Below are 12355 nucleotides of genomic sequence, written 5' to 3' on the forward strand. Positions count from 1 at the left end.
GTGAAATTAAAATGCACACGAAAGTTCTACCTGCACTATATGCATTGAATGCTAGTGGCGATTTGCAAAAATTTCATGCCGCGAAAAAAGCTGTCGCCAAGCTGTCGCCTCTAATTCGCGAAAATTCATGCCGCAAATATATTGTGTTTTACAGTATTAGACAAATGAACATAACCTTACTGGTAAACTAGTTGAAATGGTAATTCAGCCAAGTGGCAGTGGTTATGTACAGTAATTGTATAGATGAAAAACGATATGACCATGTGAGTTAAGACCGAGCATACGAATAACAAAGGTGAATTACACAGGAGTTTACCCTTTCATACATATAATTCATGCATTCAGAATATACTGGTAATGTGATGTACAAATCAGCCTTGTTGTCAGAACTTCTTAGATTTGAATAGTGAAAACTTATATTTTCAGCACATCTTTTCTGTTTCATTGAGTCTTCTCATGCAGGTGCTGTGTTCCAAACTATATATTTCCTGAAACATTGGGCACCCAAACAAATTGAAGAAATAATCATGAGATTATTGGGACCACCAGATGTGCTTAAATAATCTAGTGACATGTTTGGCATCTATGTAATGGGGCATCTTAATAATATCCCGAACTAAGAAATAGAATTTGAAGATAAAGAAGAGAAACATGGTATTTTTTTTCTTTTCTTTTCTTTTTAAATTGGGGAGGGGGGATCCCACATTATGATACAATGCATCAGTTGACTTTACTACCGTCCAACTCCTTTGTCCTAATGTGGGTATTATTTCTCCACTATTTGTGTTTTCTGTATGTTTTTTGTCTCCCTTGCCAGACCTCAGATCCTGCTCCTCTGTGGACCACCAAACTGCAGACCAGCTATGCTCCATCTCGTCTCCCACATCACCAAGAACACCAGTCTGCTGCTCTGTGGCAATGTCATACTGGTAAAGAAGGCTTTCTGTCAAAATCTCTTTCTGAGGAGGCCACTTCACAGTCTTTGGTCTGTCTGTGACAATGTGCATTCATCAACCTAACTACTGTAAAACGAGGAATGTTCGTGTGCATTTTAATTTTGCAAATTTCGCAAGAGCCAAGATTCGCGAAATTAAAAGGCACATGTAAGTTCTTGTCTACACTATATATATTAAATGCCAGTGGCAATTTGCAAAAATTTCATGCCACATAAAAGGCCATTTGTTCCAATTTGCAAAAATTTCATGCCACGAATATATCATGTTTTACAGTAATGCTTGTCGTCATGTGGTTAAAGCCTTTCTTGTCACATTACATTCTTTAATTAATCCTGGTCATTTTCTGCTTTTGTTTTTGTTGTTGGTTAACCAGTGCTTGAAAGTCATACTTTTTTAGAGGGTAGTCCAAGCCATCCTGTCTCTTTAACTTGTCCTTTTCATTTGACATTCTTAACCCATTGAGGACGGTTTTGATTTTGCTACAGCACGTATTTCCCATAGACGCTTGCCCAAGTATACCCGGGACTTGTCCTCAACGGGTTAAGTAGTCCTCATATCTCCCCTGTACATTTCCAAACATTCCTTTTCTATGTGCATTTCCAACTGCTCCTTGTCATACTTTTTATCCACTCTATGTCATTGAACATTGTTTAAAACTACTTCTTGTCATTGAACATTGTTTAAAACTACTTCTTGTCATTGGGCACTTTCAAACCATTAAAGGTCATTTTCTGTTTTTACACATATTGCAATCTTTCCCTAAAAGAAAAGAAACCATAAACCAATATCTTTCACTTTCTTATTTTATATTCTGTAACCTTTCTTAGTTATAAGGTATTCATCTTCCTTTCAGCAGGAATTTCCAGAGTCTCAAATTTGACACTTTTTTAGCTTTATATGTTATTCTGAAAGTGAAACTTGCTTGTGTCCTTTCCCCCAGGGAGAGCAGTCTCAGGTGTTCAGACAGCTACGGACTGCCGAGTATGAGCAGTGGTTGAATTACAAGAAAATCAAGGCATTCCTCGCCTTCACCAGTGCACCGACACTGAGAAAAGGAGCTCAGCAACTCATGCAGGTGAGGTTACTTTTGAATGGCCACAGAAGGCTTTACTTTTGTTGTCGTGAAATGGTTTTTAGGGGCAGAATTCTAGTTTTCAAATAATCACAGATTTTTAGCACTAAATTCTTTACTCTTGTATGTTTTCTTGTATAATGTTTTGTGGTATCAATATCTCAGAAATTCCAAATGTCTCAATGACTCTACCCATATGTACATGTGTCTTCATTATTTTGTAAGATGGAATAAGTTAAGTCAGTGACGTCAAGACAAATTGTAGACTTGTCCTCTTTTGTGTGAAAAACAGCCATTGATTGTAAAAGAAATCACAACAACAACAACCACCAGAACCTTCATGGTTGGCCCTTTGAAAGTCACATCAAATGAAGAAGTGCCAATTGTTAGTAGTGAACAGCTATAATTCTGTTGCAATTGATTGACAAATTGCCCTACATTGATGTAAATGATCAGTGAATAATTAATGTGTAATCTGTTGCAATGAAGACAACCCAACACAAGAATTTCATTTATTTAAATGCTGTAATTTTGTTATCATAATGCAATTTTACATGGTTATGGCTGATCTGTTACCATAGATCTCTACATTTCAAGCACAACTCTGTAACAGGAGGTATTGTGTTGCTTGTCTATTGATGTGATGTAACAAAATTCTGATTGTAATGATGATTATGATGATAATGATTAGATGGTCGAATCCCAGTTGGAAGCTTACTGGTGTCCTGGTTTTGCTCTTGTTGTCACCAAAGCTTGGAGGCCTGGGCAAGATTCGTCCAAATACGATCTTCATGGGCTTCAAGAGGGACTGGAAAACATGTAAGATTGAGGATGTCTTGGACTATCAGGGCATTATACAGTGAGTCTATTTCATTCCTGGACCCTGTTTCATATAAAAAGCTGTTCATAGAGTTATGCATGACTTTACGAACGACTGAAATATGAAGTGCCAATATGTGTGCCCATTTTTTTTTTTTTTCCTTACGTTTTAACAAAGTACAACTGTATGTCAATATTTCATCTACATTGTACATTGGGGCAAAAATACACTCTGAACTTAAAATGTGTTAAAATGTTAGATTTATCATTATCATCTGCAGATTTCAACTTTGGCTATTGAAATGAACAATGATTAGGAAACCCACTTGGCTTGCCATATTTAAGTCGTTCCTAAAGTCATGCATAACTTTATGAACAGCTTTATGATACAGGGCCCTGTTCCTGGATGTATTCTAACGTGCACTGATTCTGGAGCATTAATTATGTTGAGTATTAAGTGCCGAAATAAGATCTTTAAAATTTTTGATGTGTCAGATATTGAATTGCAACAGCTTCACCAAACAGTGATTTTGTCATAAAAATGTAGATAAGCACATACATATTGCGTCATATTCGAGTCTTGTGTAATTGTAAGAACAGAAAAGCAGTGTTGAATCCCTCCCCTGGTCGTAAGGTGAGTGATAAAGGTTTTTTGACCCAGTAGCCAGAGCTGTAAAATCAAGTGGGAATTGAGGTCTTCAGCTCATGTGATTATGATAGGCAAGATCTGTTTACAAGGATGCAGTGGTAGACCAGAATGGCTGGCATGTGGGAGAAACAGAATTTTAAGAAGCTTCCTACCAGCACTCATAAACATTGACCTGTTGAGGACGAGCTGATTTTGGTATTAAAAATTTTCATGGACACCTGCGTGAGTACACTTGGGACTAGGCCTCAGCAGGTTAGTAAGGACCTGTCTGCACCAACACAAACGTTTGATGCTCCTTGTATCTTTCTAGCGATGCCTTTGACCTAGAGCTTGGTGTGTGCATCCTGAGACTGAAGGAGGGAGTCGACGTGTCTGCTGCCCTCAACTTTGAAAAAGAAGATCCCAGCGCTACAAAGGAAGAGGTCAAAGGTTAGTGAATAATCGTTCTCAAGTACTGTAGCAATGTAGACCATTAGATGCTGTTTGTTGATAAGTGAGGATGCTTGTAAAATGGCTGTTCAGTTTTATACCAGTGGTGCAGAGGAAGAAGTGCTGCTTTATGAAACCTCAGAATTTTAGTATATAGTGGAGCGGCATAGCTTGAAAAATTAGAGGAATTGTGCATTTTATGATAAAAGCACCAAATTTCGCACACATGTTGACAATGACATTTTAAATAAATTCAGATATTGGGCCATCGTAAATAGCGCCCTCAGCGGCCATGGCAGCCATTTTGGACGTAATTTCCCGCTTGTTTGCACAAAAGAGAAAAAAAAATTGGCTTTCCCTTCTGAAATTTGCATTTTTTAACAAAAAATGGAAAAAAAAAAAATGAAAAAATGGCTACCATGGCCGTTGAGGGCGCAATTTCCGATGGCCCAATATCTAGATTTATTTTGAATGTAATTAACATTTATGGGCAAAATCTTATCAACTTTTCCCTTCTGAAATTTGCAAAATCATCGAAGAAGTGGCACATTAGACAGCCATTTAAAAAAATGCCTGTCATGGACGTTGAGGGCGCAGTTAACAATGGCAAAATATTTAAATTCATTTTGAATGTAATTTCCCACTTGTTTGCAAAATCTTACTGGCTTTCCCTTCTGAAGTTAGCAAATGTTTTGAAAAAATGACATTTATGGCGGCCATTTTGAAAAATGGCTGCCATGGGCGTTGAGGGCGCTGTTTTCGATGGCTCGATATCTAGATTTATTTTGAATGTAATTTCCCATTTGTAATCAAAATCTTGTTTACTTTTCTCTCCTAAAATCAGCAAATTTTACGAAAACATGGCATTTATGGCAACCATTTTGAAAAATGGCGGCCATGGACGTTGAGGGCGCTATTTACGATAGCCCAATATCTAAATTTAATCTGAATGTGATTGTGGGCCTGTGTAGGAAATTTGGTGCTTTTATCACAAAATGCACAATTGTTCGGCTATGCCGCTCCACTAATAGTAGATATTTTCGTGAGCAGGTCTGGTATAGTCGATACATTTGTTTGGAAACAAGAAAATGTGCATTTTGGTGTTGCTATGTAGTGTTTTCTTAAAAAAAAAAAAAAAAAAAAAAAACAGCTTCACCTTTGAGATGCTTAGATACTAAGCCTATATAGCTTTCTTTTCTGAATTTTATTTGTCAAAATTGACTATGATTCTTTTCAAACCCTCAGTGATGGTTGGGGATCTTTAAAGGCATATCATACCTATGACTTTCATTTGTCTATTTATTTGTAATTTACCTGAAATTTTAATGTAGGTATTTATGTTTCATTGGCTCTGTGTAGGAATGAATACCTGCTTTAGATTTGGGAAAATAGCCACTGCATGATTACAAAGATGACTAAAACTGCACTGAAAGTCTTTTCAAGTTTTATGACAAAAAATGAATTGATAGAATATATTTCATTTATCACATATGTTTAGACAAAGGCAGCAAATACATCCCAGTCTCATGCTGATGAAATCTCACAAGCATTTGACAACACCTTGTAATTTGTTCCATCTCACATAACCCAGGTGAGAATGAGGTCACCACCCCGACCATTACGGTCACTGATGAAACCGAAAGAGACAAAGCCGAGCAGGACGGGGCAGTGGGAGGGGTGACGGAAAAAGAGGCCCAAGAGTCATCCGCACTGGTCCAGAACTCGGACGCTGACATGAATGGCCGGCCGGACCAGACCCGACCCCTGCTGACCAGCGAGAAGCTGGTGCGAAACGTGGCCATTGACCCCGTCATCAAGACCACGCAGAAGTTCTTGGGCAAGCAGCCAAAGGGGACCATCGATGTCTGGTGGCTCTTTGACGATGGAGGTGGGTTCGTGGGGTGATGGGAATTCATGGATGATGATGACGACAATGATAATTGATGATGACGACGATGATAATGATACGGATGATGATGATGATGGTGATGATGATGATTATGATGACGACGTTGATAATGACAAGGATGATGACGATGATGAGGACGACAACGATGATGCTGATGATGAACAGCATTTACATAAAGCCATTTGTCTGTAAAGACTGTTTAAAGGCTCCCAACTCCTACAATATGTCACACATTATTCACAGAGTTGCTGGAAAAGATAGATCTTTACTTCAGATTTGAAGGTATCAAGGTTTAATATTACAATTCTGAAGGTGGATTAGTAGAGAGTTCCAGAGATGTTTAGCAACCAAAGAGAAGGCTGTATCCCCATATGTTTATAGGCGAGTATTGGCTGCTTGAAGAGTCAGTCCTGCACGACGTAGTCCTGGCTGCCGCTGACGTACACTGATGGATGATGGATGATAGCTGAACGGGATGGGTGAAGGAATGGAATGGATGGGGGAGTGGCATGGATGGAAGGATGGATGGAGAAATAGTGTAGGATGGATGGATGAATGAAAGGGATTGATGGATGAATGAGATTGATGAATGGATGTATGGAAGGATGAATGAATGGGATGGATGGATGAATAGGATGGATGGAGGTATGAATGGGATTGATGGATGGATGAATAGGAGGGATGGATGAATGATATGGATGGATGGATGGATGGATGGATGGGTGAATGGGATGGATAGATGAGTTGGATGGTTGATGGATGATGTATGAATGGGATTAGTTTATGGATGGAATTGATATGTGGATGGGTGGACTGATGGTATGAGTGGATGGGTATTGATTGTCGATTAGATTTAGAGTTTGCAGGATAACGAATGTTCGGTTAAACAGATAGATGCATGAAAGAGTGGATGGATGGTCAGTTTCTCCATCGATGGACAAGTGGCTGGATGAGTGGATGCATTGAAAGTTAAACTGAAAATTGCCAGATTGATGTATGGATGGAAATTTCCGATATATGGGATAGGTGGATGGGTCAGTAGAAGAATGAAATGGATAGTTGTGTGCATGTGCTGCTTCACAGATAATAGTGTATGAGATTAATGAAAGACACACACACTCACTGACCCCTTCATTTGTGCCACTGACCAGGTTTGACCCTCCTACTGCCCCACCTACTGACCCAGAAGTCCAACTGGCAGAAGTGCAAGATGAGGGTGTTTGCCAGTGGCAAGAAAGAGCGGATGGACCATGAGAAACGCAAGTAAGTTGAACTCCCAGACCTCTTCTTACAACTAAAAGGAAGTTTCAATGCTTTCCAGTTATTGTTTCCTGTTTTCTTGATAATGATAGTGTAAATGAATAATAATGTATAAAAATAAAGCATTGTTATGTGTTGCATAGTTCCATTGTATTTTTTTTTTGGGGGGGGGGGGTGGGGCTTCTTTTGTAAAATACAATTGAACAAAGTTATGAATTTTGTAATTTTTGTTTTAATTGATATTAAAGTGGGCATGGTTACATAAAACCTCTTTTTGTAGGCCATGAGGATAGTAGTCATTTTGCCAGCTTTATCACAGAATGAAGGATAGTTATGGCAAATTATATTTGATAAGTACAGCATATGTTGGAGAGAATAATCATTAGAGAATTGCTATGCTATTATGTATGAGTGAATTTATGAAATAAACATGATCATTATTTGTAAAGTCACCTGAAACTTTTGCCTTCTTTCCTTGAGACGTGATCTTTACTTTCTTGTCTAGATAATAGAAAGTGATTACCTAGAACTAGAACATTTAAATGAATCTAAACCAGTACCTTTAATAAAAAAAAAAATGTAATGCTGATTGATGTATTTTACAATGTGCCAAATGACAGAAGACAGTTTGAACTTTGGGGCATATTTCTTTTCTTTTCATTTTCAGGGGGTTGGTCGGTCAGGAATGTACAAAATGAAGCCACATTGCATATCTGTCTTTGACCACATTTGTGTCTGTATGTTTGTTTTTCTACAGTATGGCCAACATGTTGAGCAAGTTCCGCATTCCTCATGACAGTGTGACCATCATCCCAGACATCAGCAAGAAGCCTTCGGCAGCAAGGTACCCTTAAGGTCCCCCTTAAGGTCCCCCTTCTTAGGCCGCATTCAAGCACCCAAAAAACAGAACCGAAGCAAACCGAACCATACCTTACGGTGCCATACCATGCCAGAGTGGGAGCATTCTAGTGCTCTGTGAAGAAAGCGTACCTCATGAGCTATGTTTGGACTCGAGTCAGATGGGTAACAGGTTTTGTAGCAACCAGCATAGTCACGTACATGTACGTGGTAGCGTGATTACAATGTAGGCTACATACAGGTGTCCCTAACATAGAGAATTGACTCTTTGTATTATGATTATACACACATTCTTCTCATATCAACATTATGTTTTGGACTACTTTGCTTTGAGCGCTCTTTGGTATGGCACGGTATGGTGTAGTACACTTGTGGAGCACATTAGGAAGTGGTCCACTTTTGGCTCGGTATGGTATAGTATGGTACACGTTGGGAGCATTTGAATGCTCCTCTGGTGAGGATTCGATGCGGTATGGTACATCTTTAGGAGAGTGCTCAAATGCACCCATAGCCAGAGGCCATTATTGCCAATACGACTTCTTGCCATGGTCATTTACTGTAATGTCAGCTGCTATTGCAACATACTGATCAGATTTGAGGATTTTTACTCTTTGCCATAGTAGTTGCTGCTAATGTAATTCACCACGACAGCGAGTCTTTGATACAAATTGACTACACAGTATCCTGAAGTATGCAGTGTACAGTGTGTAGCTCTTACACTTACATATTTCCATTAAATCTGTCAAATGCCACTATGAATTGCTAATATGCTGGAACATCAAATGATCGCTATTAAAATAGGCTGCTATTGTGTGTGTGACATTGTCACATACTGGGAGTTTCTTGTGTTGGAAAAAAAAAACAAAAAGAAAAACCAACAAAATAAAAGAAGAGAAGGAATATAACAAAATGAAAGTATGTGTTCTGTCTATGTATTACATTTTGCTTGATCTCTACAGTATAGAGAAGTTCAACAACCTCATCAGACCATGGATGTTGAAAGATGACGAAGACCCCAAGACACATCCCTGGAAGATCACAGAGGCTAATGTGGAGTCACTGAAGGAGAAGGTAAGATCCACAGAGAAAGGATGTAAGGATTTCTCTACAGTAAAGAGAAGACTCTTCCCTCGGTTCCAGAGTTGCCAAGTTTTGCTGATTCTGCAGGATTCTCCCTGAAAATATCAAAATCTGTCCATGTCTGTATAAAAGAATATTAAAATCTCCTTGATTTGGGATTATTTTTGCCCATTGAAATGCATGTAACACACAGATATCTCCCTGATTGCTGTGTGGAATCTTCCTGATTTGGATGTGGGAATGTTAGCAGACCTGGAGTTCTAGTCAGTGTATAATAAATTGAGTGAAATCAAAGAAAAAAAATTGAGAATTTTTTTTTTTTTTTTTAAATTGAACAAGAAATAAAAATGTTAAAGAAAATTTATTGTGATTTCTACAGTATAGATACCAGTCAGAGTCACATATGCAAATTAGATGATGATGTAATGCCTCACAACTTCCCAATTTTGGTCTCTCCATTTGAAATAGCTTCATAACACTTTATTCACTGATGAAACAGCTATGCCAGAGAGTACTAAAGAGTTAAAGGAAGGCATAGCAAAGGTGATTTGTTTGGTGTGAGATCAATGGATTTGAGTTTGTTGCTGTGAAGCATCAGGTATGATTATTTATTTGTTTGTTTATTTATTTATTTATTCATTTATTTATTTATTTTTTATTTATTTGTTTATTTATTGATTAATTAATTAATTTATTCATTTATTTATTCATTTGTTTATCTCTTTCGGGGGGGGGGGGGTAATATTTACATTTATGAGCCACATCCTGCTGAATCACGCCTTTTGCTGACCTAGTAGTTACACAGTCTACATCCTCTTTTGTCCTGCAGACCATGAGGCAGATCCGGCTGAGGGAACTGCTGGAAGAACACTCCAGGAATGCCTCGCTGATTGTCATGTGAGTTCAAACATATTCACCCATTCATTATAGTTGCATGTGTGCTCTGAAAAAAGCTTGTAGCATTGATACTCCGGGGTCTGTTTCGGGATGCTTTCTGAGATGGATAAACCACCACTAGCATTAGCAGTGGCCTGGTGGCCCAATCGGGAAACTACATTTCAAAATGATTTGCTATGCTCCTTTCATTTCATGCCATTACATTTCTTTTTTCAGGCCACCAAATTTGCAACTTTATAAGATTTTAGTAGCCGAATGGGCCACCAGAGAAAAAAGTTGGTGTTGAGCCCTGCGTAATCTTCAGTTTTAGCAACAATAACAGATCCAAATTCTTTGAAACAAAGTGAAGAGGTGATAAGAATTACATCTAGATAGTTAGTGCCTTGTCTTTGATGAAAATCTGAAACACTCTGACCTTGATTAAATTTAGGGTGAATATCTGTATTACAGCGCTGCACACTTAACCCTTTTTTTTTCTATTGGTCCAACCTGTCTGTCGGACCAGTAGGTATCCAGGTTTTCTATTTTTTTACTGGTCCATTCCTGAAAAAGTTACTGGTCCGACAGTGATTTTATACTGGTCAGGGATCGTCAGACCAGTGCCAGTGTGCAGCATTGCTGTATACATTGTTGCCGTTTTTATTGTTTATTACTTCTGTTATATCAGCTTTACAATGACTCTCCATTGATCTATCATGCAGTGTTGTGTAGATATGAAACATTACTTGCAATTAACAGATGAGGTTTCTCTATCAATAAAGCACTTGCAAACATGCAGACCTACGCTCACCATGGCAGTGTCTGCAGTGGTCACAGTGAATAGGTTATGCCCACCTGTTGCCATGGTGTCTGCAGTTATAAGAAGCTACAGATTATTGCACAGAGCCTCGTGGGACAGGGCCAAAATATTCCTGTGTCTGATATACCACCACACAATTCATGTGAAAACTTTAATATTTTATCTTTGTAAGGCGGCCAATGCAATGATAATCCCCTGTCCCTGTGACAGGTTCCAATGTGTTGAGTAAATCTCCCAGCTGTGTATGCGATATGTGTTGTGTGTATGGACTTTTCTCTTTTTCATTTGCCTTTGTTGCTTTGCTTCTTTTGATTTTTTTGTGTCTCCCTTTTCCTTTTCTATTTCCTTTTGGCTTTAATGAAATGATACAGTACAGTGGACTCCTGTTACAACAAATTCCCCAGGACCGGCAGTTTTCTTTCGTTATATTGAAATTTCATTATAGCCGAACAAATAAACAATAAAAAACGTAGCGCAAATATTCTTGCGGCCTGAATTTTTTCTTCGTTGTAACCGGAATTTTGTTGTAACAGTGTTCGTTATAACGGGAGTGCACTGTAATCATCATTATCATCATCATCATGACTGTCATGATTCAACCATTATTTTCATAGCGTTTGCCTTACAATGTAACATTACGTATCGTGCTCTTTTGAAGTGACAGAAGTGTGATATTGTTCCTCATGACGCAATGCTTGCTCCTCCCTCCCCCCCCCCCCCTTCAGGTCCCTGCCGATGCCGCGCAAGGAGCTCTGTCCGCCCATCATGTACATGAGCTGGCTGGAAGTCCTCTCCGACGACCTCCCGCCCATGCTGCTGATGCGTGGCAACCAGACCAGTGTGCTGACCTATTACTCGTAGTGGGCAACCTCTGCCCCAGGAGAATGCCAATCGATCGTACCACCGCTCTACCCAATCAGGCTTCTTCGGCATGCCTGGCATTGCAACTAGAGGACCAAAACAACTGAGATACCTGCATGGGAAGATATCTCCTGTGTGTCTACTGTGATGGCATTCACAGAGCAACTTGGATTTCTTGCTGCCTATCATGCACAAATTGCTTGTTTCTGCTTATCTTATAAGTTTTCTGATCATCAAATCTGTGGTGAGATGAATGTTGTAGCAACGAAGAGTATCTTGGTGTAATTATTTGGTACAGGGTACAACTTGGCTAGCAGACAGCTACAGTCTGTAGCTGTTTGAGCATACCCAGGACTTGTGTCCTTTGTTTTTGTTTTTTTTATTTGTGGTTTAGATTATGTAAAATGCATGTATCGCTAAAGCTAAACAAATTCCAATCTACAGGGTATCAGTTGATTCAAAGAAATTGAGCAGTGGACCGAGTGGAAGGGTGAGCTGAAACATTGTATGGCTGCGTGCAGAGCAATGCAAATCTTTTCAATCCTGTGATATGTTGTATGCCACTTTCTGATGAAAGTACCAGGCAAGGTTGTTTTGATGTAGACAGTGTGCTGGTGCAGTACTGTGTAGTAGTCTGTACACCCAATTTAAAAACGACAACAACAACAACAACAGCAACTAAAAGAAAAGGAATACAGACCATGTGTCCATGCAGTATCCTTCTGCAGTTTGAAGGCCAATTCTGTTTTCAACAAAGCATTTTGTT

At 38.9% G+C, this 12355-nt stretch overlaps 1 protein-coding gene across 1 annotated transcript in view; it reads left to right on the plus strand.

Moving 5' to 3' along the window:
- The window catches only part of LOC140230350 (solute carrier family 12 member 2-like), a 53856-nt gene extending 42073 nt beyond the window's left edge, over positions 1-11783 (plus strand). The window contains exons 16-25 of the mRNA XM_072310498.1: positions 818-929; positions 1897-2031; positions 2781-2887; positions 3807-3925; positions 5517-5813; positions 6986-7097; positions 7852-7938; positions 8912-9023; positions 9862-9929; positions 11454-11783. Of these exons, the coding sequence (XP_072166599.1) occupies positions 818-929; positions 1897-2031; positions 2781-2887; positions 3807-3925; positions 5517-5813; positions 6986-7097; positions 7852-7938; positions 8912-9023; positions 9862-9929; positions 11454-11589 (1285 nt within the window). The 3' untranslated portion in view covers positions 11590-11783. The remainder of the gene's footprint in view (positions 1-817; positions 930-1896; positions 2032-2780; positions 2888-3806; positions 3926-5516; positions 5814-6985; positions 7098-7851; positions 7939-8911; positions 9024-9861; positions 9930-11453) is intronic.
- Positions 11784-12355: the final 572 nt, after the last annotated feature.

The sequence above is a fragment of the Diadema setosum genome, chromosome 7, assembly GCF_964275005.1.
Source record: "Diadema setosum chromosome 7, eeDiaSeto1, whole genome shotgun sequence".
NCBI classification, from domain to species: Eukaryota; Metazoa; Echinodermata; class Echinoidea; order Diadematoida; family Diadematidae; genus Diadema; species Diadema setosum.